The sequence below is a fragment of the Chiroxiphia lanceolata genome, chromosome 16 (genome assembly GCF_009829145.1).
Source record: "Chiroxiphia lanceolata isolate bChiLan1 chromosome 16, bChiLan1.pri, whole genome shotgun sequence".
Lineage (NCBI taxonomy): Eukaryota > Metazoa > Chordata > Aves > Passeriformes > Pipridae > Chiroxiphia > Chiroxiphia lanceolata.
Window position 1 is genome coordinate 9,341,121 of NC_045652.1, and position 25,527 is coordinate 9,366,647.

The following is a 25,527-nucleotide window of genomic DNA, read 5'->3' on the forward strand; positions in this document are numbered from 1 at the left end:
CTCTGGTTTTCAATGTGATGGGGACTGGTCTTGTTTAATGCTTTTTCTTTCTTGCTGTTTCCTCTGGGTTCTTTGAGGCAGATGTTGGTCTGTACTATCATCACTGGTGTTGGGGTGACACAAGCCTACATGTAACATCCTTGTAGCAGAGCAGGGAGGATTCCCTGGCACTGGGGACTCACTATTTAACACTGTAAAATCAGCTGGTTCTGTTATCCACTTATTTAAGGCAGCTTGTGGGGTGTAAGCAGCTCCTGAAGAGAGGACAGACAGGGCCAATGCACAACTGACTCTCCCCTCTCAGTTTGCAGCCTAATGTGCATGAGATGATTTTTTTACGTTCCCTGATGTGCTCTGGGCTCTCTGGTGTGGTTGAGGGCGAGCAATTACTGAAGGATGTGTTTGGCAGGGGCTGGAGGGAGGTGTGAAGCTGTCTCTGTTTGACATCCTTCTCCACTGTGGATGCCAATGAGGATATTAAAGGAGCTGCTCCATAATCCTAAAGGATTGTGAAAACTCGAGATTCCAGAGAGTTTTAACTAGGTATTTGGCTCCTTGCCAGACACTGGAGCCAATGAGGAGCATAAGCAGAACTGACAAACGAGCATATGAATCCATTTCGATAGCCGGTGTCTGATCTGCTCGGAAGGATTAGGTGTTGGGTTATTTGGAGAGGATTAGCAGCCTAACAGCAAAGAAGATAACAGCATGTGTGCTGGGCATGCTTTTGCCTTGAACACAGCACTCCTTGCCTTGGCATTGAGACTGGATTCCTCTGCTGCCAACATGCCCCTTCCTTTCATGTTCGGATAACTGGGTGTGGAGAGAGAAGAGGTGCAGGATAACATGGGAAAGAACTCCCCCCTGTTCCTTTCTGCCCCTTACTGGGTAATAGTACTAAGAAGAGGGTCTCAGGCTCTCACACTGTGTACCTCATGCTAAAAGAGTGTTCAGGTTCACTGTTAACCCCTTCATGCTCCTCCCCTGTACCTGTGGGACATCCCAGTGCTGGCTCTGGCAGTGGCTGCAGCAGGGCCCACCAGCCACTAGAGAATCCTAAAAAAAAAAAAGTTGTTGGACAAAGACGCATTTGGGTCACATTTTGTGACAGATGTGTGAGCAGTCTGTGTACTGTTTTCCTAAATTGTGGAAAAGGCCCTGGTGATCAAACAAGTGCACTTTATCTTTGCTTAAGGTTCCTTGACTGGAACACTCTTCCCCAAGCATTTGGCTTTAAAGAAACAAACACACACCCCTCCAAAAAAACCCCCACCAAAAACCCCCAAAACTAATGTAAAATTTAATCAACAGACTGGGGTTTGTGCCTTAGATTTCATAAGCAGATGATGTTTCCTGGTTTTATTTCACCAAGAGTCCTTCAAGAAACATTCTGCAGGACTGGAGCCCTGCTTATGGTGAGATTTATGGCATCTTTTGTTTCTCACCAGCTCATCCGTTGCTGGTTTCTGGGGAGCAAAGGGTCAGCATGGCTAAAGCAAAAGCCAAGCAGAACTACGGGCAGCTGGAGAAGGAGTTCCAGAGGCAGAAGGCAGAGATGAAATCAAACGACACCTCGGCCAAGACGGATGTTCCCAATATCCGCATCAAAGAGGAGCCTGTGGGTGACGAGGAGCCCATGGACACCTCGGCCTTTGAGGGCCTGAACAATGGGCTGGTGAACGGCCTCCACACGGCCGAGGGCTCCCCAGAGCCTGTGAACGGCCACCTGCCCGGGGGCTGCATCGACCGCGTGGCCCAGGAACTGAAGGCCTTCGTGTCCTCCACGTTTAAGAAACAATTTGTGCTCACCCTGAGTGAGCTGAAACGGTTATTTAACCTTCACTTAGCCAGTCTGCCTCCAGGACACACGTTGTTCAGTGGCATTTCGGACAAAATGTTACAGGACATGGTGTTGGACACTGGCTGCAAACAGATTTTGGTGCCTGTAAGTATGAGTTTCCCCTTGGTGTACTTTGGGGAGGGGCTTTGTGGGGGGGCAGTTAAACATCTGAGCTGTGAAACGTGTGTCTCCTGTGCTGGGGGACCTGAAGAATTGATGTGCTCAGAGTAACTGTCCAGTATTGGACCTGTTGGAGCTGCTGGAATTCTGTCTGGTGTCCTACTTCTGTCTGGCCCTGCACCTTGCTCTCCTGTAATCTGTGCGTAGCTGAGTTGTCTTTGGGGCTCTGTTTCCACATCCAAGGTGTTGGGCCACAGCGATTCACTGTCCCAACTTGTTCCTGTTAACAGGATCTAAGGTAGTCCCAGATTCCCATCAGCTCTCATGGGATTGCACGAGCTCCTTCTCCTGGGGACAGGGACACACTGGGAGAGGAAAGGTGACATTGACTGCCTGGGAGCAGCGAGGCACACCCAGCAGAGCCTCTGGGAAGCAACAAACTGTATCTACAGCAGGTTTCTTTGGTCAGACTGTTTCCTCCCAGACTGTGCAGAGGTGTCTGGTTCTTTGTCTTTATGGAAATGACATGTGTGATTGCGTGAGGCAGAGCAGGTCTGTGTGCCAGTAGATTGCTTAGGAAAGGAAAAGGAGTCTGGCATCATGGGAAAGAGCCTAGAAGGAAATTAATTTTACAAGACATCTGGCACTGCTGATTGGGTTGCAACCAGAAAGAGCTTGGGAGCAGCTGCCTTTGGGGAGAGAGGAGAAGAAACGTGTGAGCTGCTCAAAAGGGCAGGAAGCAGGTGGGCTGGGAGAGCCTGGAGCACGGGAGCTGGAACTTGGCTAAGGAATAAGGATTTCTACAGGGGGGCAGAAATAACATGTTCAGTCGTGTGCAAAGTACATGTTGTGGCACCTGAGAACCAAGTAACAGACTTGAAATGCCACTGGGGAGAGCACTGATTGTGGTGCTTTCTGCTCCCTCTCCTGACAGCTTCCAAATCCTGGGGTGGTGCTTGCCTGGAACTGTCTCAGTGCTGGCCCCGCTCTCCTCTGCACCTGGTGTAATGTGTGTGTTTGCCATGCTGATGGTAAATAGCTGAGGTCATTCCTGCTGCTACTTGGGACTGGAAATTGTTTGCTTTGGAAATTTTGGGATTTTGGAAATTTTTTCATCCATGTGAGGAGTGAAAGTGGGATAGTTTGGTTTTTTCAAAAAAACCCAGACTAAAATGCTGCTGAAGAGAGGTGGTTGATACTTCATTCTGTCTGGAAAACTGTTGCAGGAGACCTGCAGAGGTGCCAAAGTGGTCACTGGAGTGTCTCTTTAGGAGACCCGTGTTCTGCTGGCCCAGAATTTACTGCAACACTTGAGCCTGTGCTGCTGTCAGCAATGTAAATCCTTCCCTCCAGCCTCCCCTCAGTGCTCTGTGAAGATGGCAGAGGTGCTGGGGCTGGTTTTACTCTTTGCATGGGCTCAGACACTTTGGTGTTTCTTGATTGTTCCCCTGGACAGTTTTGTCAGAACCCAACAGGGCGTCTGAACTCAGGGAAAGCCTGGAGGGTTGTTTAGCCTGGGGTTTCATAGTTACTCATTAGTTTTCTGTAACTGAAAGTGCTTTGGTGATAAAAATCAATGATCTGAGGTAATTAAAATGATGTTCTGTGGGGAGGTGAAAGACACTCCTGGCTTGAGTACTGCCCTGTTATAGAAAACCTGTGGCTGAAAATGGCCATTGAAACCTTACCAGGGGAATGCAGGATTTATTATAGAGCTGACCAACTGCACCCCGGGTATGAGATAAATAGTATTTGTGGGGAGCCAGAAGAGGTACCACTCCAGCTGCAGAGGAGGCTGTGGGGATGCCTGCAGGGTACTGTGCTTGCTGTGCTTTTTAGCCTCCTCGGATGGGAGGGAAAAGCACACATGGGGAAACAGCAAATCCTGGGCAGATGCAGCCCAGAGAGCACAGAGAGGGGAGGGGAGGAGAGGCATCCTGGGCACACACTGGTGCTGAGCCTGTGCCTGGAGCCTGTGCAGGCTGAGCCTGGGTCCAGCCCCACGGGAATCCTTTGTGCAGAAATGTGGCTCCCGAGGATCTACACCCATTTCCTGCACTCTGGTGGGGCTGGCTGGCTCCTGCCGGCTCCCTTCCCGTGGAGTGGCAAGATTCTGCTCAAATCCTGAGGATATTTTTGAGGCCTCAGGAAATGATGTAACTCCTGCCTGGCTGGGGTGACAGGAGAGGGTGCAGCCCTGCTCTTGGAGAGCCCTTCAGGCTGGTGCCCGTTCCAGGCTCCTGGAGAGGGGAACTCAACAGTTTACCCCTAGGATTATTCCAGCTGATAAGTTTTTTCTGGCACACTCAGCCCCTTCCATCTGGTTTAACTATAACACTGCTCGAGTGAGACACGTCCCAGAGCTCAGAGCTCCTCCCAGGGAGCTTCCCTTTAACGTGGCAGTCCCGGGGACCCGGGACAGCAGTTTGGATCCCGAGAGCCCTGCACCAGCTCCAGGGGCTTAGAGCAGGAGGGGGCACAGGCAAATCTTTTAAAGAAGGATTTTAAGGTAGCAGAGAGCTGTTTCAAGGTGAGGCTGGAGAGATAAAAGTAACATAAAACAGCAAAGGGGCAGCAGGTGGCAAGACAGTGAAGCTGTTTGGGCAGAGCTGTGTCTCCAAAGAATCCCTGATGGCATTTCCCAGTCCTGTGAACAGGGTGCTGTTGGCACCAGTGTTTGCAGCAGTTTGCAGAGGAAGGCTGAACAGGAGGAGGAGATTCTGTGGGTTTTTCTTCCCAAATAAGTATTGTGTTTGTTTGGAAGCCGTTTCCTCCCAGAATGGCTGGATAAACACAGCTGTGTTTCAGCCCTGTGGCTGAGGCAGGAGGAGTTTGCACTCCTGGGCTGTGCTGAGTCACCTTCTCAGAGCCTGGCAGGTTATGTCCAGGTGCTCCTTGTGCTGTGCATTTGCCATTCCTGCTGCAGCTGTTGTCTGGAGGGAACCTGAAGTATTTTATTTTATCTGTGCTGAAAGTGTACGAGAGAGATTATTCCTTCAAAACAAGTGGCCTTACAAGAAGAGAATTATGTCTGGTTCTGCAAGCCTAATAAACCTGAATCCTGGCTCTAAACCAAGTGTAAAACCTTGTTATATTGCAGCCATTTGGACTAACCTGAGAGCAAAAGCTGCTAATCCCACCAGGCAGCTCCCGCTGGACAAAACCCTTCCCCTTCACAATAAGATCAGAGGCAAAGCATGAAAGGAAATGCTGATCTTTCACTCTGCCATGCACAAGTCTTTTGGTTGCTGTGAGGGAGGCTGGGAAGAAAGGTTTGGCTTGTCCCAGCAGCCAGGATTGAGGGATCCTGGGACAATCAGGACTGGCTTGTTAGCTTTTCATAACTGATTGATTTAGGTCGTCTGGGCGGTGAGCAAGGAATAAATTGTGAGTGACAGGCAGGAAGAGACATGTCAGGAGTGAAGGCATATTCCTGCACTGCTCATTAGTCGCTGCTCCAAGGGGAAATGTTAAGGCAAATGGATGGAATTTTATTTTTTCAGGGTCTGGGGCATGGGGGGGAGGCAGTTGTATTTCTTTCTGGGAACCTTCTTGTGAACCTTCCTGGAGTGGGAGGCTTCTGCCTCAGAAAACACTGATGTGTTTCTCTGGCTTGGCACATGGGAAAAAACCAAACACACAAACCCACTGTCATTTTTGGAGCCTGAAATGAGCAAATACCTGGTTCACTGTCCATCAGTGTTCAGTCTTCTGCAATCCTGTGGTCTGCCCCAAAACAGAGATGACAATACATGAGGCCCGCTGTGCTTGTCAGGAACGCTGACCTGGGATTAGGGAGGCAGGTAAATACGGGATAGAGTTAAAACCTGCCCCTGTAAATGTAAAAACCTCCAGAAAAACCCTGCAATGCACTTGGTGCTCTCAGCAGATGCTGGTTTTGACAGTTGTTTCAGTTCTCATTACATGGCAACCAAGGTTTTGATTCAGTAATGGGTGTCCAGGGATACAGTATCATAGAATCATTAAGCAGAACTCATTAAAGAGCTGTTATTTTTAACAGCTTCTTGTTCTCAGTTTCCTCCACAGACTGCTGCCTCACCAGATGAACTAAAGGTCTATGCACTTTGGGAAGCTGGTGACACTTATGATCAGGTAAAGATAAAATAAGTGACATTCACAAATATATGTTTATTGATCATTTGGCATTGTTTGAATCCATGTTTCTGGAACTAGTACAGCAGGTAGTTTTGCTCTTTCCCCATTCAAGTGTCAAGTTCCCAGTTTCCAGCTGAAAGGAAGCTCTTAGCTCACAACATGTTGGTAATCATGGCAGTAACAAGCTCAGAGGCTATTTCTGAACCTGAAAAAGGATTCTCCAATGGACTCACACCAGGATCCAGTCCAAGTTTTTTTTTCTTTTGATGGTAATGCAACATTAACCAGAGACTAACGGGAGTATCTGTTGTACCTGTATTTAGGATAGGAAATCATTACAGCAAATGTGAGCATCTCCTGAGCTCTGATTGCTCTGAGAGTAAATGAGGTAAAAGGGAAGGTGCCCAAAGAACTGCAGATGGACAGTGCAATTCCTGTGTCCACAATCTAAATAAATTTTTATAGGAAAGAACAGTCAAGTAGTAGCCCATCTCCTGGCTGGAGTGGACCATGGGAACTCCTGTGGAAGCATTTGAGAGGAATACATTGTAGCCCCTTGTTCATCAGGTTTTTGTACCTTTGGAGGTGCCCCAAGTCACGGGACAGGTGCAGGTCAGGCCACAGGGTATGGAGAGATCCCTGCAGGGCACTGCTGGAAAGCAGGAGTGTCTGGGATGGTTTCAGGATTATGAATGAATCCTCTGATGTAGTTCAGAGAATGCTTTGTAGGGCCTAAGGCACCTGCAGTTTTGATACAAAGAAAGAGAGGAATGATTGTTCTCTGTGTATTTATGATACATTTTCTTTTAAAGCATCGCCAAGTTTTGCTTGAAATCTTTTCGAGAAACTATCGAGTGCGCAGGAATGTCATCCAGAGCCAGCTGAGCCAGGAGTGTGGAGAGGATCTGAATAAGCAGGAGGTGGATAGAGTGTTAAAGGTAAGTTTCTGTTCAGTTGTGGATTTGATCCAGTCAATACATGAAATTTAATGCTGTTTGAGCAAAGGATTATATTTTACCTTGAATTGACAAATGATAGGGATGATGGAACAGTTGTTGTTGGAATATGGACGAAGCCTCTGTATCAGCTTGTTGTCTTAAAAATGCACTTGGTCTCATTCTGTCTTCTCTCCCTCCAAGGAACAATGGCTCACACACTATTTTGTGTTATTGTAACAAATCTCCATTTGTCATCTTGGAGCAGCAGAGAATAGAGTGTAGTAAATGTGATACTTATTTTTAAATAATGTGGAGTTAAACATTTCAGAGGTGGGAGAGTTCTGCCCAGTGTTCTGGGTTACCTCAGAACTGTGGCTGGGTAATGCTGAAGAGCACAAGTGCCACATATTCAGAGGGAAATGCATTTCATTCTCTAGCAGGATGTACAACTTTGTAAAGAGCAAAACCAGCAGGCAAAGCAGTAGCTAACACATCTCATTGTGAATGTTTATTTGAATCCTTTCATCTGTCTTTGAAGCTGCACCATTTACTTGCTCAGGAAGTTTAAGGTATAAAGTACAGACCACACAGGCCATGACTTTAAAAGCGGTGCAGGATGGCCAAGCAGAAAGTTGCCAGCTAATGTAATACTTTAATCATTGTGGCTGAGCCTTTGCTCACTGTCACCCACTTCAATAAGACAAGTGCTTAAGTGCTTTATTACATTGTGATCTGCAGATGAATAATAGCATCTTTGAAGAATTACAGATCTGTTGCTTTGATAATAAGCAAACTGGTCTTGCTTGAAAGAACCTGGTTGTCTTAGCAGTAAAATAAGCTCAGACATTTCTGCCTGCTAGACAGTATTTCCTGTGTCTCCCTGTGCTGGGAGAGTTGTCAGCAACTACATGAGCTCAAGTATCAGCTCTCCTGGAACATCTAGACAATGTACTGGCATTAGTTTTTCATGATACTGATGCTATTTACCAGATCACCAATTTCTAGAAAAAATACCTTCCCCTAAAAAAAATTATGCACAGTTTTTATGTAAAAAAAAGAGGTCCTTGTGTGACCAGCTTGGCATTGTCAGGCTTTATTGCCTTGAGTACGTTTGTCACAGGAGTATGTGAAATCATCTTTGTTTCTGAAATAAAATTCAGAAGTATGATTTAATGAAATAGGAAGATTCTCTGGCTTCTTTAAGCCACAAGAGATTGGATTCCTCTTTGAATGAAATTGGATTTGTTGACTCCGATTTCCCCATCTGCCTGTGCTCCTTTTTTTATACACAGAGGAACAGACTGACAGGGTTTGTGTTTTTGTATCTGCAGAGCAAGTCTGCAAACCCTCTTTCTGAGCCTCCACACAGGGTTGGTTTGTTTGTGGCATTCACGAGTCCCAAAACTTCAGGAAAAAAAGATCTGTTGAAGCTGCACGGTGTCAGTTCTGTGGCAGCACTTGTGCCTGTGTCGAATTACCTGAGTGGGAGGGTGGGAGCAGAAGAAAGAGAAGCCCTTAGCTCAGAACTCCAGAGCCTTGGTGCTCATGGAATAGAAACAAGGAAATGAGCCACGAGACAGCCCATTTCCTGCATCCCTTGCTGTGGTGCTCCCCCACCGTGGGCAGTGGCTCTGGGGTGGGACAGTTCATTATCATAGAACAGGGTTTTTTAAAAGGCTTCAGATCCAGCCACTGCTCCCACACTCCAGCCCTGTCCTGCTGCTCCCTTCAGCCTTTCCCCCCTGAGCCCGTGCCTATCCTCACTTCCTGGTGCTCATCCCTCACACATCCTTCCCTCAGCTGCTGCTGCATGAGCCTGTTTCTGCCCCCAGAAGCCACCACAGTTCCTCACTGCTGTGGCAGTTTGTCCTCTTTGTGGCCTCTCAACCTTCCCCCACTCGAGTGTCACCTTCATTTAAGGGGTCTGGTCCTCAGGGTGGAAATAACTCTGCTTTCCAGGGTCGTGCTGTCCTGTGCGTGGAGAGGAGCTTGTTACTGATCACAGTCATTGTCCCAGGGCCAGACAGTGGTTTTCGAGACCTTTTGGAGTTTAGAATCATAAAATCATCAAGGTCAGCAGAGACCTTTAAGATCATCCAGTCCAACCATCAACCCAGCACTGCCACTGTAACCCCTAAACCACATCACCCAGCACCAGATCCTAAACACCTCCAGGGGTGGTGACTCCACCACCTCCCCGAGCAACCTCTTCCAACGCCTCAGCACCCTGACAAAGCCTTTCCCTGTCTCCCCAGGACTGCTGTGTGAGCTACGGTGGAATGTGGTATCTAAAGGGGACGGTGCAGTCCTGACAGCGGTGGCAGCGGTGTCAGGTGATCTCGGACACAAGAGGAACCTGCAGCGGTGGCACAGCCGGAGCAATGCCGGGCCTCGGGAGGGGCAGGGTCTGACCTCCCGCGGGGCACGTGGGCATTGCAGACAGTCACTGACATCCCAACGCTCGCGGTTTGCGGGGGAGCAGCCGAAGGCACCGTGGGACCCTGTCTGCAGCTTGAGTAATCTGGGATTTCTGATGTATTTCAATTCTCCTTCTGTTTCATTATTAAAAAAAATAAAACAATATAGTGACACAGACATGATGGAAAATCATGGTCTAAAACTTTATTTTGTAAGTAATGCCAATAAATTAAATTTGTTTACAAACATCCCAGTTTTTGTTAAATCCCTGGATGCTCATACTTAAGTCTGAGCATTGTCATAGCCCTTGCAGCCCTCTGGATAGAGAGCAGGTAGTCATGTTCATGGGAATGTCAGGCCTGGGAGGGGGGAACAAAATCACTGTCTGTGAACTCTGTACTACATTGCAATTGTTCTCACCTGTTGTCTGTGAAATGAGTTATTTGGAAAAGTACTTACATCTGAAACACAGGGAACAACTACTGGATTTCTTCTCCTGGTGTGGGGTTGGTTTGAGGGATGTTTTGCATTACTGAATGAGTACAGCGAGGTAAGTAACCCAGGGCACCCTCTGGAAGGCATCCAGCTGTAGTTACCACACAGCAACCATGTAAAACCTCTATTTTGTGTAATTTTTAAATAAAATTTTATCTCAAAGGTCAATTCTACCCTGCTTTGTATTTGTCCAGGGAGACATGGAAGCGGCACCCGGCTCCTTTCACAGCCTGAAGTCTTGCAGAGGAAGGCCAGGTCAGGGATGCTGCAGCACAGGTCAGAGGTGGAGAGCAAAGGCTGTGAATCCCTGCTGGCCCCCTGCCCTCTGGGGCTGTGCAGCTGGGCCTGCTGCTCCAGGGACAGCGACCCAGCCCTGGGCCGGGTTTAGCACTGGAGCTCAACTCCAGCAGGACCAGGAGAATCTGCTGTGGGCACTGCAGAACACACTGTACTGGTCCTGTTCTCTGCTGTAGCTTCCATCATATGAGAAGCTCAAGGGGATTCTATTGATTTCATCTACTTATGCTCAGAAAAGGCTGAGTTGAGTTGTTGACTAAACTAAGCAGATTAAGGTGGTTAATCCAGATAAGATTGGCTAAGAATGTTGTTACCGTACTTATGGTATTTCACATTTGGGTGGAAAATGGCTATTTTTAAACTGCTAAAATTCTACCTTAATGTGCCAGTGTAGTATTGACTACATCAGTGTAATTGGGAGGTGTTTTATGTTCAGGCAGCCCTGGCTGGCACTGACCCAGCATTACCTGTGGCTATGGCTGGAAAGCTGCTTTCCAGGAGAAGCTGTAAAGAAGAGCCAGCCTGGAGTGGGTTATTGCACAACCTGCACAGCCAGAGCTCAGCAGGGGCACAGGCAGCCAAGGGGGAGGTTCAGTACAGAAGAATCAAGTGGTTTTGAGGAGATATTTTTGGTATTTTTAAAGCATAAAAATTGTATATATCAAAGTGTTCTAAATTAGCCAGAAGCAATAAACCACTGAAGCTCACCTACTTAACCAGAAATGCTGAACTGCTTTTGCATATCTTCTGATCCAGCAGGATCTCCGGGAGATCCCCCTCCCCCTAAAGTGGTGAGGAATATTACTAGGAAATCATCTGGGACTGACCATGTCATGCCTTTCTCAGCTTACTGCTTTCCAGCCTCAGCTGGGCCAGGCCTCCAGGTGAGAAGGGTCCAAGTGGGGGAAACGTGGACAGCACAGGAACCTGATGAACTGCAGCTGTTTGTTCATGGCTGAACAAAGCTCTTCTGCTTTCCCCCACCCCCTCCTTTTTTAACAGCACTGACACCACCACAACAATGAGGAGAAACTACTTAATTCCATCTGGATTTCTAACCTAGACAGGCCTATCCTTTTCCATGTAGCATAAGTTTTCTAAAATACAAATTTCATGGGAACCCCATCTGATCTATGCAGGAAAGATGGCAAGACTAGATAATGCTGGTGCCATCTGCATCGAGTTTACTGTTTGCTGATTGGCACAGATGGATGTAATTACTAGTTACACATGCAGCTTGACTGGATTATTTATTTGCTTAGAAAAATATTCAAAAGATTCAGATTCCCATTTTTAAATAATTTTCAGACTGTAATACATGTTTTAGAGAAAATCCCATAACACGAAGTCTTAATACTGCAGCTGAAGGGCAGCTACACACAGGCTGGACAGAGAACAGAGTAAGGCAGCAGAGCTGCAGCAGCAGCAGTGGAACTAAAGCTGAGAAACTCAACATTCTTTGTCAATGTTTGGTACATCCCAGCAACTTGGAAAGGCAGGTAGCTGATTCCCAAGAACTGCTGGCCACATTAAGCTGTCAAACCTTTACAGGGAGCAGGATGTCACCTTTCATCGTGCCTCCTCCTCCTTAATTGTTTTGTTTCCTTCACACAGTTCTAAACATACTTCTCCATGTTCTTTGTTTTTCAGACTTTGAGTACATATGAATTACTATTAGGGAGTGGAAAAGGAGAGGCAGAACAAGAGTGTGGTCCCATTTGCAGTAGGATACGTGCTGGCAGTGTTGTGTCTGTCCTCCCACCCCCCCAGGCAGCATGGAATGGGTGCACAGAGGCTGCCACTGGAAGCAACAGACAATGTAAGGTTTTACCTGGCCTGTCTCCTCAAGCACTTGGAGTTTGTGGTACGTAACATCAAAAGCTACTCCACTAAGTCAATGCTACCACTAAAGCTAAATAGCTAAATTACAACTCTCTATCTTACCCAATACACATAAAAATGTACTTTGCAACCACCAGAGAACAGTAGGTCCCAAATCACATACATAGTCAATTCACAGTATCTTGCCTTAAGACAAAGTGCCCTACAAAGGAAACCATACCTAAAAAGCCACACAAACTTTACATCAAATCCTTTCTCAGTAGGAAGACATTTATACTAACCTGTGGGAGAGCTTAGTGCATGTGAAAATGTGGTATTGGCTTGAAGCAAGCACAACTCTGCTGCCCTGCAAAAGCAAGCAGAAGGCTGCTCCCCTCCTCCTTGAGAACTGAGGAGAGGCTGCTCATGAGACTGGTTGGGGCTTTGGTTTTGTTATTTTCTACATCAGCGTAGTTACAGGGCTAGATCATCATTGTGAACCAAAGGAAAGCTTCAGTCTGGCTCTTATGAGAGAGACAGAGTTCTGAGCTCTGTTAGTTTTGTAGTGGACTAAGGAAATGAATGTCAGTTACTGTTCCAGCCAGAGATGAAGTGTAATATGAAGTAGTAGTGTAGTATTAAGATATGATGTTTGTTTGCTTTACAACCCCTAGTTTGTGTGACAGTGCTAAACATTAAATCTATTGCTACATAGGAACAGGGAAACTAGCTGTTAACTAACTGGCTTGTTAACTACAGGTCTACCAGCCAATCCAAAACATTCATTTTGAGTGCTCAAGATCAGTTTAAGGGATCTTCTGACATTCGTATAAAGTTCTTGACTAACAGATAAGGTTATGGTTGAGAGGAGAGGGTCTTGTACTTGGCTCTGTGTTCATCTATTTCTTCCTTTGTTTTTCTGATACAGCTAAAAATTTCCTTGAAGAGTGCTTTATATTCAGGAAGAGCATTTGTGGGAGAGTCACTTAGCTCCACAACTGTGAATTCTTGATTGCTAGCTGAGAGATCATACTGGGTGTTCCCCACATTTAGGTCTTTGGAATACTGCTTCAGCGTTTGGACAGCCTTGTGTTTCAAACAATCTTCATCCATTTGACACTTCTTCAAAAGTTCCTCATACTTCACTTTCAGGGCATTATACTGAGCATCAACTTCATTAAGCACAGAGATTCCTCGCTGCTTCACAGCTTCAGCTCTCCTAATACACGTTTCCTCGTGGCCCCTCAGGATGTCTGCCCCCACCGCGCTGCTCAGCAGGGTCTCGCTGCTGCTCCGCTTCAGCGCCTTCTTCTCCAGCTCCGACACCGTCACAAGTCCATCATCTGCCAGGCTCTGACCGAGCTCCCTGTCCAGAGATTCCCTGAATGAGATGAAAAAGGATTCTGGCACCAATTTCTCTGCATTATGGAATGTGTTTTCAGACTGAAGTATCTGCCGCATTTCGGCTACTTCTGCTTCCAGCTCCTCTGCCCGTGCCCGGTACAAGTCTGTATCCACGAGCCTCCGTTCCAGGTCACAGTTTTCTTTCACCATAAGACTGTATTCCTCCTCCATGGTCACCCTCTTCTCTTTCTCCAGGTTCAGCTGGGCTTGCAGAACTGTAACTGCCTTTTTTAACTTCTCATTTTCTTCTTCTAGAGGGCTTAACTGACTATCCATCGAAGTAATCTTTTCTGCAAACACATGATCATACACAAAATACCTGCAGAAACAAAGTAAGTGTTATCAAAGGTAAGAAGTCCAGCTGACCACACCTCCTAAAGGTTTCCTGTCCTGAGTAACTAATGACATATTTAAACTGTGTGCTGACAGCCCTCAGAGCACTCACAGGGGCCATTTCACTAACCTATCAGTCCGTTTAGGAGTCAGAACACAGTTTGTAACATGAACGTGCCATCAAATCAAGCTCCCAGCTTAGGCAGAATGGCAGCTCGTTAACAGTTTCAAGTAAAACAGACAAGCTGATTGAATAACCAGACCTACAATTTAAGTTTAAATAAATATTGCCTCAGTGTAGCATGCAGTACTTCGACAGTGGTGTTTTCCACAGTGCTCTACTCTTGTAACTTTTGTCACTGTTGATGGCAGAAAGCAGCTTCAGAACTGACAGGGCAGTTCTGTAGGATGACATTCTCACAAGCCTTTGGCAGTTTGAAGGATCCACTTATCCTTTGAATTGTCAAGAAATAACTTCTTTTTGGATGTACAGATTTATTCTAGAGTAGAATATATAGAATATTCTACCTCCATGTAGTGCTGAATCCCAGACACAACAGCCTGTTGGGTCTGTGGAGGTGCTTCACTTACAAAATTGCTCTCTAGGCTTGAAGCTACTCTGAGCTTTCACCCCAGGTGATTGTCCCAAAGGGCACAGTAATGCAGCTCAGCTGGGTCAAATTTAAAGGCAGCCCAGAGCTCCAGGCTCCATTTTACCACCTTCAGTATCATTTTAACCAGCTTAAGTTCAGGAAAGCTATTGCAGGGATCCTGCCTTCTTTGAAAAGAAAATATCCATGGACATCCAAAGAAAGGTTACGTTACACAAAATATTTTGTATTTAGCAAGTTTGTTTTTCAGATTATCTGTGTGTCTGCTTTTATCTGACTGAAAACAGTGGGGTGCAAATTGCTGTAAGCTTTCTAAGCTACTATTTGATATGGCTGGAGACTCTGGGAGAGAACCCATCAAGACAGAAAGTGGAGCACAAATACTACTATGGTCTAGAGGTCAGACGCAGTGGCAACACCACACAGGGCAGATACTTTGCTACTTGTGAACATCAGCTAATTTTTCTGCCAGCCTGTCTGATACCTGTGCTTGTGTCTTAGTTTTTAAAGCCTTGCTTAAAATAACATCATTGTTCTTTACTATGTAAGGTAGGAAGTCTTACTGGCGCAGGTCATACAGCTCCTTCAAACAGGAGAAGCTGTGCATTGATCTGGGCTGGTCAGATCTCTCGTGGCTCATCCGGCCTCGTCCAGGCTTCTTCAGTTCTTCTACTTGTCGCTGCAGGTCATCTATGTGTGTTTGTAGATTTTCAATAGTCTCTGTCAAGCTAAAAGGTGGAAAGACTTTTAAATAAAACCGTCCTTTCAATTTACCAGTATTGTGGAACACCACTAGGCAGAGACAGCCACCCAGGAGCTACACAAACACCCCTGGACTGCTCCCACCGATTTTACCAGCTGGGGGGAGGGGTGAAGTTTGTTACCTTAATATCTTTTGTTGTGAAGCTCTGCTCTCTGCAACCAGCTTTTGATTGGTGTCTTCCAGTTCTCTTGCTGTCACATCCAGCTGTTCATAGACCTTTGCGTGCTGGTCGTTCATCTGGCGCAGGAGCTCCACTTGCTTTGTGAGGTACTGCAAGACAGCACTGCTGTTACTGGCTCACCCTGGGAACACGAGCTGCCACTGCTGCTCTGCACTTCCATTCACGTTCACAGAGAAACAAGTAAGTGTCATAAATTTAAATTCCCGTGGTTGCTTTGGGAAGTTGAAAAGGCACTGTCAGTAACCCACCTCGCCTTTGTCAGGGAGGTTAAACCCAGGCTGATGAAGCAGCTTTTACCCAGAGGAGCTGGGTTTGTTGTGCCAACTGTCTTTACCTGTGCTCACACCTTCTGGGTGGGATTGGTCTGTACTGCAGTCACCATAGACTTCAAAATAGCCACTAGTCACTCTGTCCTAAATGTTGCAGTGTGCTCCAACAGAAATTTTCTAACAGTGTTGACCCAAGAACTCTCTTAACATTAAAACTGAAATATTGGGTAGCAGCATCCATAATTAAAATTATTTTTAGCTAACCTAAGTTCTTCCAGTCTGAAGCAGCATTAGGTTCAGCACAAGAGAATTTAGGTTGTGGTCACACTTAAGTATGCGAGTTAATGTGTGTCAGGCAGTATAATCAAATTATTGAATTCAATCTTTAATTACTCAAAGTGAACTATTCCAGTTACTGTAATCCCAAACAAAGGCCTCCTGGCCTTTCTGAAAAAATAAAGCTTCACATGAAGTATTCTCAATTTAATCCTCTTGGGTTTTACAGTTAGCAACAGACTGTTAAGTTTCCTGAATAATGTCAGAAAGCTTATAATTCTCAGTCTAAGAGCAGTTAACAATCACCTAATGCTCTTAATACAAGTGCCTCATATTGTCCCACCCAGGACAAGAGCATTTGCATGAAACAGACTTGAGCAAAAAAACTAACCCTCTAAATCTGAAATATTCTGCTCTTATGTAGAATTTATTCCTTGCAATATATTCCGTACTACTACATGCTACTTACTGAAAAGCAGACCTCAGGAAGAAACATCCAGCAAACTCCTAGGCAGAATTACTTCTCTTTACACAGGCCTCTTACATATTCAAAACTTCTAATATTCTACTTAACCTTTTACCTCATTAGAAGATTGGTGGGTTTACATTTTAGGCAATTTAAGAACAGATAATAAGTTAATCTAGGACTAGTAATTGCTGCATACAGACTTCCAGAAGATCAACATGATAGCTGTTAGCTAGATCCTTTTGTAGCCTGTGCACACATGACAGAGGATTTACACCAAAATAGAACATAGATTAGCAGCAGAATCTCAATGTGACCCATTTCAGATTAACTTTCCCTATTGGTTATGGCTGAAGGAAGGAGCTGGAGATCCTCAGACTTTCTTCAGCAATAGGAGCGTGGCTGAGCACAGAAGCCAAGGCTTTGGTGCCCCAATAGATGTTACCACTGATCACAGTGGGCATTTGCACAAGTTTTAGATGAATGGAAGAGGTGAAGCACCACTTTCTCCACCTTTCATCTCCAGTATCTTCAGGGCTGGTGTCAAGTGGACCTGGTATAAATCAGACCACCAAAAGATGGTGTAGTAATAAATACTTTAGAAGATCACATTTAATTCACCTCCCCTGCAACTGAGCACCTAAAATAAAGCAGCAGTTGAGACTTCTTGCTTTCTACCACATGATAAAAGGACAGTGTCAGTGCTTCCAAAGTCTGAGTGCTAAGAACAGATTCCAACAGGAATGCAGTTGCCCTTTCAATCCAGCATTTATTACATCTGCAATGATTAATCAGTGGCACACGTGTCAGCACAGAGGTCAGACATAATGATCCAAAGCTGTAAAATGCTTAATATGTTAGCATTTAATATATGAGATGTAATCTTAAGCACACCACAGCCTTTGACCCTTCTTTTTCAGTGCAGACAAGGTAGTGCCATACTTCAGAATTATTTCTTAGCCAGTTCTAGACTTTGCTGCCCATAAGATCTGAATTAATGGCAAAAAAACCCCAAGATTTACAAGGATATACTGCACTGAAAAACCTAGTAAAAAAAATTCAGAGTAGCTACAGGAGCAGCTGAAAGATCACATTTAGGTTACAGACAAGCACTTGAAAGTTGGGAAAGATCAAGCACTAGAGACAGGATATGCTATTTGCACGTGTATCCTGTGCACTAGGGTCTCCTGCATTCCCACAAGACAGAAATATAAGCATGAAAATAACAGACTGAACTGCTTTTACCAGCAAAGTAGTACACCTTGCACACGACAACTTTATTCCCATTTCTTTCAGTGAATGCCTGTAACAATTCCTTGTGCCAGTAAGCCAATATATTCAGTTCCTCAACTGGAGGGTCTCTCTGGGTATTTGAACAGAGGGTTCATTTTTCCTTTTCTACCAGAAATCCAGAGGTAAGAGAAACTTCTTTGGAGAAATAAAAAGTTTTTGTTGCTGTTACACTTTTAAACAGCACCAAGGAAAGACAGGAAAGAGGTGGTGGTGGCACTGCAGGCAGCATGTTACTGCAGCAGACAGGAACACAGTCTACAGGTTCTTTGACTCAACACAATAAACTGGGCAAATAAAGGTGCAGGCACTATTTATATGTCAGAAACACCCCAAAAACTGTTCTCCCACTCTCTCACTCTCCCTTCCTCTGAGAGGGAGCTGCTAGGACAACCCAATATGCATCTCCTACCCTCACTGCGGGGAGAGGAGGAAAGAGAATGAAGAGGTATCAGATAAAGCCTTCAAAAAGTAGAATTGACCAAGTCTTGGCAAAGTAAGATATTGAGGGAAAAAATTAATCTGTCCTGTCTGAGGTTGTGTGACCACAGAAGTACTTGACCCCGAAACACACCAGTTATAGATCACTGCTGGAAGGACACTGGTGACACTTCCTGGTGCTGAGGCTCTCTTATGTAGTCAATAAACACTGACCCACCAGAACAGCTTAAGCAAATAAACTGGCTTAAACCAACAGGATATTACATTCTTAATAGCACTAGACTATTTCTGTAAATCAATGTAGCTTAGCAATTATATATTTTCTATATTTCAAGACAGTGCTAAAATGCAGCTGTTTATTAAGTAGCTCCACTCTCTGAGCCAGGTCAGTTATCACAGAGTTATGGTGTGTTATTTCAAAAGGTGTGTTGCAACTGTGTTAAATGCTTTCTTAACCATGGTTGTACATGCAGGTGTTGAACCTTGTGTACAGTATTTGTATAGCACCTTGGAAGTGTTTGTCCTCTCCAGATCTTAAGAATTGATCTTCTTATAAAAACTATTCAAAGCAATGAGTTATTTTCAGTCTCTGCATAAGTAAATACATTTTTTTAATGCTGTGGCACTAATATAAATATCATCCATTCCAACCATTGTATCAGAATGAATAGGATAACAAAGATGATATTTAGCACATAAGAGAGGTAAGAGCCAAAGTATGAAATACAAACCAAAAATATCTTCTAAATTGTTCATCACTTAATAATAATGCTGCATTTGTGTTAAGATGACTACTCTAAAGACATCTATATAGCTGTAAGTATTAAGCTTAGAATTCTTTAAGTTACCTGTTACCATTACAATAGTAAGGGTTTTCAGTCTGAAGTTGCAGCTGTACAAAATTCACACATGATATGTAACTGCAGAAGTGCTGCTTGCACAAAGGAACTCAGATTTTGTAAAAATCTGGTGTATACCAGTCACAGCCTGTTCCCTGTGATTCATACCAGAACCAAAATGAAATGCTGACTACATTTTCAAATATTGTCAGTCAGCAAAGTACTGAATATTTAATAATTTAATTATTAGAGACCATGCATTGCCCTCTAATAGCTGAAGAAATCTCATTAGGCTGACAAATGCCAGGTCTGCAAGAACACAGGCAATATAAAATTAAAAAAAAGAAATTGCCAAAGATGGCCAGGCTTTTCCACCCTGTTACACAAAGATGAGCAGCTTTGAAAGGATGGGTACATTTTTGGGCTTTATTTTCCTTGGAAAATACAGAACAATATATCCACTGTGTCCTATACTTAGATACTATTTAAGTGGGGTTATTTTCTGGGTTTTATTATTTGTTTGTTGCCTTTTTTTGTCATTGTACAGGGGTTTTTTTACATTGAAGTAGACTTTAGCTTCCTTTACCACAGCTCAGTTTAGTGGAAGTACAAAGCCCCAGATTTTACTTCAACCTCTCTTCTGGGTTATCAGCATTTAAATTTCAGTGCAGTAACCATTAAGATTTTCATATAATAGTTTAAATTATTAATGTATTTATCATCATATAATTTAATGTCATTTTACCTGGCAAGAGCAGCAAAGTTTAGCCATAAAAATAACTGAACTAACTTTTGTGTTAGTTCAGAAAATACCAGTCATTTTTCATTAAACAAGCCCAGTCCAACATGGCATTTAATGGCACAAAGCTTCTGGTAATCAGAGAAACACTTCTAAGTATGATCGACCTATACGGGTCCTCAAATTCTCAAAGCAGCAGAAATGGTGAAAGATTGTTCAGTATTTTCCATCAAATGTCAAGCAATTCAGATTTTAACTATTATGTTGCAGCTCTAGATGCCTTAACATTTGGACCCCTTGAATACTTTACCTCTATCTCCTGCAGTTGCTCTTGATTCGTTGCATACATTTGCTGTAAGGATTCCTCTAGTTCAGTGTTACGGTCCAGTAGTGTCTTCCCAAGCTCAGCAGCAAGGTGAAGATCTAAACAAGGGAATCATGTTTGCAGGTAAGTGAAAGAAACAGTAATATAATCTAATTTTAAAGCATGTTAATCAGATACTTGAGGTACTTTTTTTACTGCCATAACTCCTCCCCCAAAAAGAAAGTGAGCTTATACTTAAGTAGAACGTTCATATATCATCTGTAAGGCAAGTCTAAGTCAGTCCTGAAGCCCAGAAGACACTTTTATTTCATGAAGCTTCCTTAGTCCCTCCTTAGGTCCTGCAGACACATCCAGCCATCCTCACCTTCCACAGCCTGCCCAACGTGGCTCTTTGCTACTTCACCATATTTACACCCAGGCCCAAGCTGACTGCACTCCTACCTGCTCTGCTGTTCCTCCCCATTACCCCTTCACCGAGGAGCTCAGGTCACACGGGATCAAACTGCTAAATGAAAGTTTCAGATGCTTTTTATGGTGAAAGAATAACATCAGAAGACACAAAATTGATGAAGACACGCAGCTATTCTGCCTTTCAAGCTCATAAACTCAGGTGACAAGAATTGTTTCATGTGCTCCAAAACATCATTTTAAATGTCATTTGTTCTCAGGCACTTAATCTCAATTTCACTCCAGTCATCTTCAATCACCTCCAGGGTGCAGTGACTGTAGTTGTTGCAAATTAAGAAATAAGTCATCTGAACACTCAGTTCTGTTCTAGAGGGAAGCCTGATATTTGTTCAACAGCAACGGTAGTGCAAGATATTCTACATTATTATGTTTAAAAACACGTGTAATTTAAAAGCTAACATCATGTGACAAAGTAATAGATCTCGGTGTTATTGCTAAAATTGTAATTACTCTGTGCAGGGTGTTACATGTTAAGAATCCAACAGATTTCTAAACTCTCCAATTTTCCACCTCCTTCCTCTCACCTGGACCGTGACCTCCATGCACACAATACAACCTAGTTAGTTTTCACATAGAACTTGCATCACTAATGGGAAAGAGACAGAAGAAAAGTCAAGAAAAACTTTGATTCACTTCAAGAAGACTTAAATTAATAAACAAAGATATGTATTTTATCATCAGTAATTCTAGCTAGAGAGGAAAATGCATTCCATTTTCATTTGATTGCAATGCCCTTGTTTTAACATGTTATCTTATGTCTTTCCTGCTCCTTCCCAATTAATTATCTTATCAGCCTGGCATTGTAACAGATACAGCCCTGTTCCAGGATTGTTTTGTGCTAACCTTCAGTTTGACAGCCTGGCCAAAATGATTACTCCATCTCCATACATAAGCCAAAGACCAAAATCAGACTTCCAAGGACAAGTGAGTACAAACATTTGTCTATAAAGTTGTAGATGTCCAACTCTGGCAAAACAACAGCTGTGCTACTCTTTCACACTCTCTCTTACAACTCCAGTGCCTGGTTTCCTTCTTTAAGATCAGGTTCTTAGAATAAATGCCACAAAAATATTTCAAAGAAATCACACTGCATGTGAGTTCTTCAGAGTTTCAGAAGGTGTCCAGCTAGCAGCCCCATGGCACACTGAGATATATTTAGGAGGTTATCCTCACACAGCACCACTCCTTAAGAAACACAGCCTATGCTAGAGCTGGGTTTAAAGTACTTGGGTAACGAAATCTTAAGGTGTCCTACTTAAATTTTTCCTATTTTGTAAACAGATTGCATATTGTTTACTGATGGACAGAGTAACTCCCAGTCAGAAACCAAGCTGTTTCTTTCTGTCACATTACAGAATACTGTGGTTTTCAAATCCAGCAAATCCATTATCCTATGGAAAATGGAGGCCCAATTCCCCAGTTCTCATACTACACAGATCTTTACTATGAGCTACAATCTTTACAAGTAGTCAGCAATACTGGCATCATTCAAGGCAAAGACTAAATAGTCCATTCTTTTATTTTAATAGAGTAGAATAAGAGCTTTAGAGAGGATTTAGGATTATGCATAATGCATAATGGAATTACTTGCTGTCATTTCCCTTCCTAAAGTGAAAGTTTGTTTTGATGTTTAAGTACATATAAGAGTTTACAGTTTCATTCTTAAATGCCCCATCACCTACTAAATCAAGTAGCACATACCACACGGTCCTTGGAATACAGTTTGGATAACAGAATTCATGTCATACTTACACACTCATTCTGTTTATTAGACTGGCAGAAGCACAAATGGGCTACAATGGGAGAAACATGCTATTTTATAATTAGGGCAATTTGTTTCTGAGGGGGAGAATACAAGTGGAAGTGCTCAGGAACACACAATAAAACCTGAACTCCAGAGAAATCAAGAACTTAAATAATTTCACCTCTACTAAAATGAAGAATTTGCTTTGTGTCCATTTTTCTACACTGTCAAGTATTTCTAAGCCCTATAAAGAGCAAATTTTACGAGTGAGATGTGCAACACACATGTTCTCCAGACACAGAAGGAAAACGGTTCATTTACATTTCTCTTGAGAGAGTTACTGCAGAACACTGGAAGCTCACTGCATTTTCTGTTGTAAATTTATGTAAAGCAACAGCTAAGTTCTGACACAGACATGCATTTTTCCTTTTCACCACAAAGATGGGAGCAGAGAGGTTTTTAATAATGCAAACTGCCTGTGTGCAGATCTTAAGATCTTCGTTTTAGTAAATCTGATTAGTTGTGCTGGAGTTTAACAGCTCCATCGGAAGGCTCTGAAACAAAACAAGACTTCAAGGATACGTCTTCTGTGATGCTGAACAGCCTTCACTTACCAGCACTTCACATTCTCTTCTGACAGCATTACTATGGGTGAAAAAGAGATAAAAGCAGCACCAAAATCCTTCTCTTCTACTTTTTCACAGCCCACCTAACAAAATTATTCAGAGAATTTTCAATCTAAAACTAAGCCTGTTCTTTTAAAGAGCAAAAGGCATTAATGTAGTGCAAGATATATAAGTAAGCCTAGTTGAAGTTTACTTAACTGTAAAATAAACTCTTATTTTTTTTATTTAGTTTCACATCTCCTATTCTGTATTCAGAATACTCTCTGTTCTGTAGAAATGAGTAACAGCAAGCTGTAAAAAGAGCAGCCATAGAAAAGAATTCTTTTTCAAAGGTCAGCATACTGCAGCAAAACATGGACGTTCCAGAAGGATGGCTGTTCCCATCCTTACAAGAATTCCATGACCATTCTGTTTTCCTGAACAGCATGCCAGAAAATGCCATCCTCCCTTGTCAAGGCAAAAGCGTGGTACGTACAGACTGTCAAGGTTTTCCAAAACCCTACCATAATTTCAAGTTTCAAAGGCTGGCTGATAAGGACTACAAGTTTGTATCTGTGTGCTTTCTAATGTTTTACAACCTAGGTTTTCCCATAAACCTACTGCTCAGTTTTTAAACACGCACTGATTGTTTGGGTTGTGAGGAGTTCCACGAGCCCTGATAAGCAATCTTACTCCCCTGTTTACGTACACAGGCACAGCTCAGGCTTAGGACGAGGAAGTTCATCTTTCAGACTCCAGAAATAAAGTACAGCATTCCTGTAAGGAGTTTCTTCTTTGCATTTCAACCTGCCCATGTGTTTATTTTCCTCCTTTCCCTTTTGGCAAGGCTATTAGTCACTTCCATTTAGGCTTAAGGAGAGAAGCCTCAGAAAAAGGTTGTTCGCATGTTGAGAGCACACTAACCTCTAGAATGGAACACTGTTTCTTAAAAACTCACAAAGTGTCAACTGGTGATTACTTCACTCTTTTTAATTAAAAGATGAAAGTAAAGAAACAAGGCAAGAAGTCAGTTGTTATACATTGTGAAGTCTCTTTGTAGGTCTTCTATCCCATAAACACTGACATAGTAAAAACATTGCTTCAAATTTTCAACTCTCTTCCCTTTGACAGCAAACTATGGTTTCAGGATCTTACTTAAAACTGATTTGTTTGTATCCTAGAGCCAGGAAAACATCTATTTCGGGCAAAGAGTATCCAAATACAGCTTTCAAACAGTTAGATATTTTATACAGCACACAATTAGAGAGACCTGTTCCTGTCTCAAAAAAAAGTTTCTGCTGTCAGATGCTTGATGTCAGTGTGAATACAGCTTAGCTTTCCTTATGGTTTACAGAACAGCAGCACCCACCAATCCCAAGAATTAATGTATTTCAATCTAAAAGCAAAAAGCATTAAGACTGAAGCGAGTTTGCAGGAAGCCACTTCACAGCTTCGAGCTGACCTTTAAAACAAACTCGGGATTAAGAACAAAAAGTAGAACCAAGTAAATACCAGTCATAGATGCCACTAAGCTCTTAAGGAAATTGCACATTCTTTCCATATCGTGCCTGTTGAAGATTTTTAATGCAATTATACTTGTATTCCTGTGGTCTTTCCTCATCTGTGAAATGAGAACAGGATTTACCCCTTGCATATAATGTTTTAAGACCTATTGATGGAATGACATACAGGAGCTAGAAATGTAGAATTCTGGGGCGTAGTGGAGTTATTTGCGTATTTTAATAAGAAAACCTAAAAAGATTTTAATAAAGGACTTGCGACTAACCGAGCACTGCTACAACTACACCTTGATCGAACGGGAAGCCCTTACAAAGAGCTCAACAGGGCGCAATAGCGCATCCCACCCTGGTGCTCCCAGCGCCCGCCCCGAACAGCAGCCGCTTCGCCTCCTGTTCAAGGTGCAACTTTTCGGAGAGCCGCTTCCCTGGAGGCGGGCGGAGAGGGACCCGGCACGATCCCGCTCGGCTGCGGCGGCTCCTTCTCTCAAACAAAGACGGCCGCAGCCTCTCCCGGTGACAGCGATCCCGCGGCGGCGGGAAGCGCGGCCGTGCGGGGACCCCGCCGAGCCCGGCACGACCCGCCCTTCCCGCCGCCGCCCCGCGACCCCGAGCGCCCCTCCCGCCGCCCCTCCGCGCCCGCTCCGCCGCTGTGCCGGTGCCTCCCCGCCGCCCCTTCCCTCACACGCCCTCCCCGCCGCAGCCCCTTCCCTCGCACACGCGGCTCTCCGCGCCCCTTCCCTCACCAACCCGGCTCGCTGTAGCCCCTTCCCTCACACACCCCCGAGGCGGATCCCCACGGCCCCTCTCTCACACACGCGGCTCTCCGCGCCCCCTGTCTCAGACGCTCCCCGCTCTCCCCCGTCCCGGCTCACCTTGCTGCAGGTCCTGCTGGTCGTACCACGGCTCATCCTCGCGGATCTCGAACTCCTCCACCAAGCTGTCGGCCAGCATCGCGCCCCTTCCCCTCACGGGCGGGCGCGGCGGCGGCGGCGGCGGCGCCCACCCGACGATCCCCCTCGCGCCGAGCGGGGCAGGGCGAGCCCGGCAGCCTCTCCCCGCCTCAGCAGCCGCCTCCGGCCATTGCCGAGCGGTTCCGGACTTTGCCGAACCTCTCCCCCTTCTGGCCGGGCTGCGCCGGCGGCAACGTGGCAGCAGCCACCGCCCGCCCCCCGCCTCCCGCGATTCAAACGCGGCACCCTCGCCTCTCC

The 25,527-nt window shown here is 44.6% G+C and overlaps 2 protein-coding genes across 4 annotated transcripts in view; one reads left to right on the top strand and one right to left on the bottom strand.

Annotated features, from left to right (window-relative positions):
• POLR3E (RNA polymerase III subunit E) overlaps window positions 1-9,680 on the top strand; it is a 27,579-nt gene extending 17,899 nt beyond the window's left edge. For all 3 annotated transcript variants that reach the window (XM_032703983.1, XM_032703984.1, XM_032703985.1), the window contains 4 exons: window positions 1,449-1,945; window positions 5,996-6,073; window positions 6,889-7,014; window positions 9,270-9,680. In XM_032703983.1, coding sequence (XP_032559874.1) covers window positions 1,449-1,945; window positions 5,996-6,073; window positions 6,889-7,014; window positions 9,270-9,326 — 758 coding nt within the window. In that variant the 3' untranslated portion in view covers window positions 9,327-9,680. The remainder of the gene's footprint in view (window positions 1-1,448; window positions 1,946-5,995; window positions 6,074-6,888; window positions 7,015-9,269) is intronic.
• On the bottom strand, window positions 9,612-25,467 carry CDR2 (cerebellar degeneration related protein 2). The gene is made up of 5 exons (XM_032703986.1): window positions 25,192-25,467; window positions 19,968-20,080; window positions 15,278-15,426; window positions 14,957-15,121; window positions 9,612-13,768 (listed from the first exon to the last, which is right to left on the bottom strand). Exons 1-5 carry the CDS (start codon window positions 25,268-25,270, stop codon window positions 12,901-12,903), a joined length of 1,374 nt encoding a protein of 457 aa, XP_032559877.1. The 5' UTR covers window positions 25,271-25,467; the 3' UTR covers window positions 9,612-12,900.
• Between the last annotated feature and the right edge of the window lie 60 nt (window positions 25,468-25,527).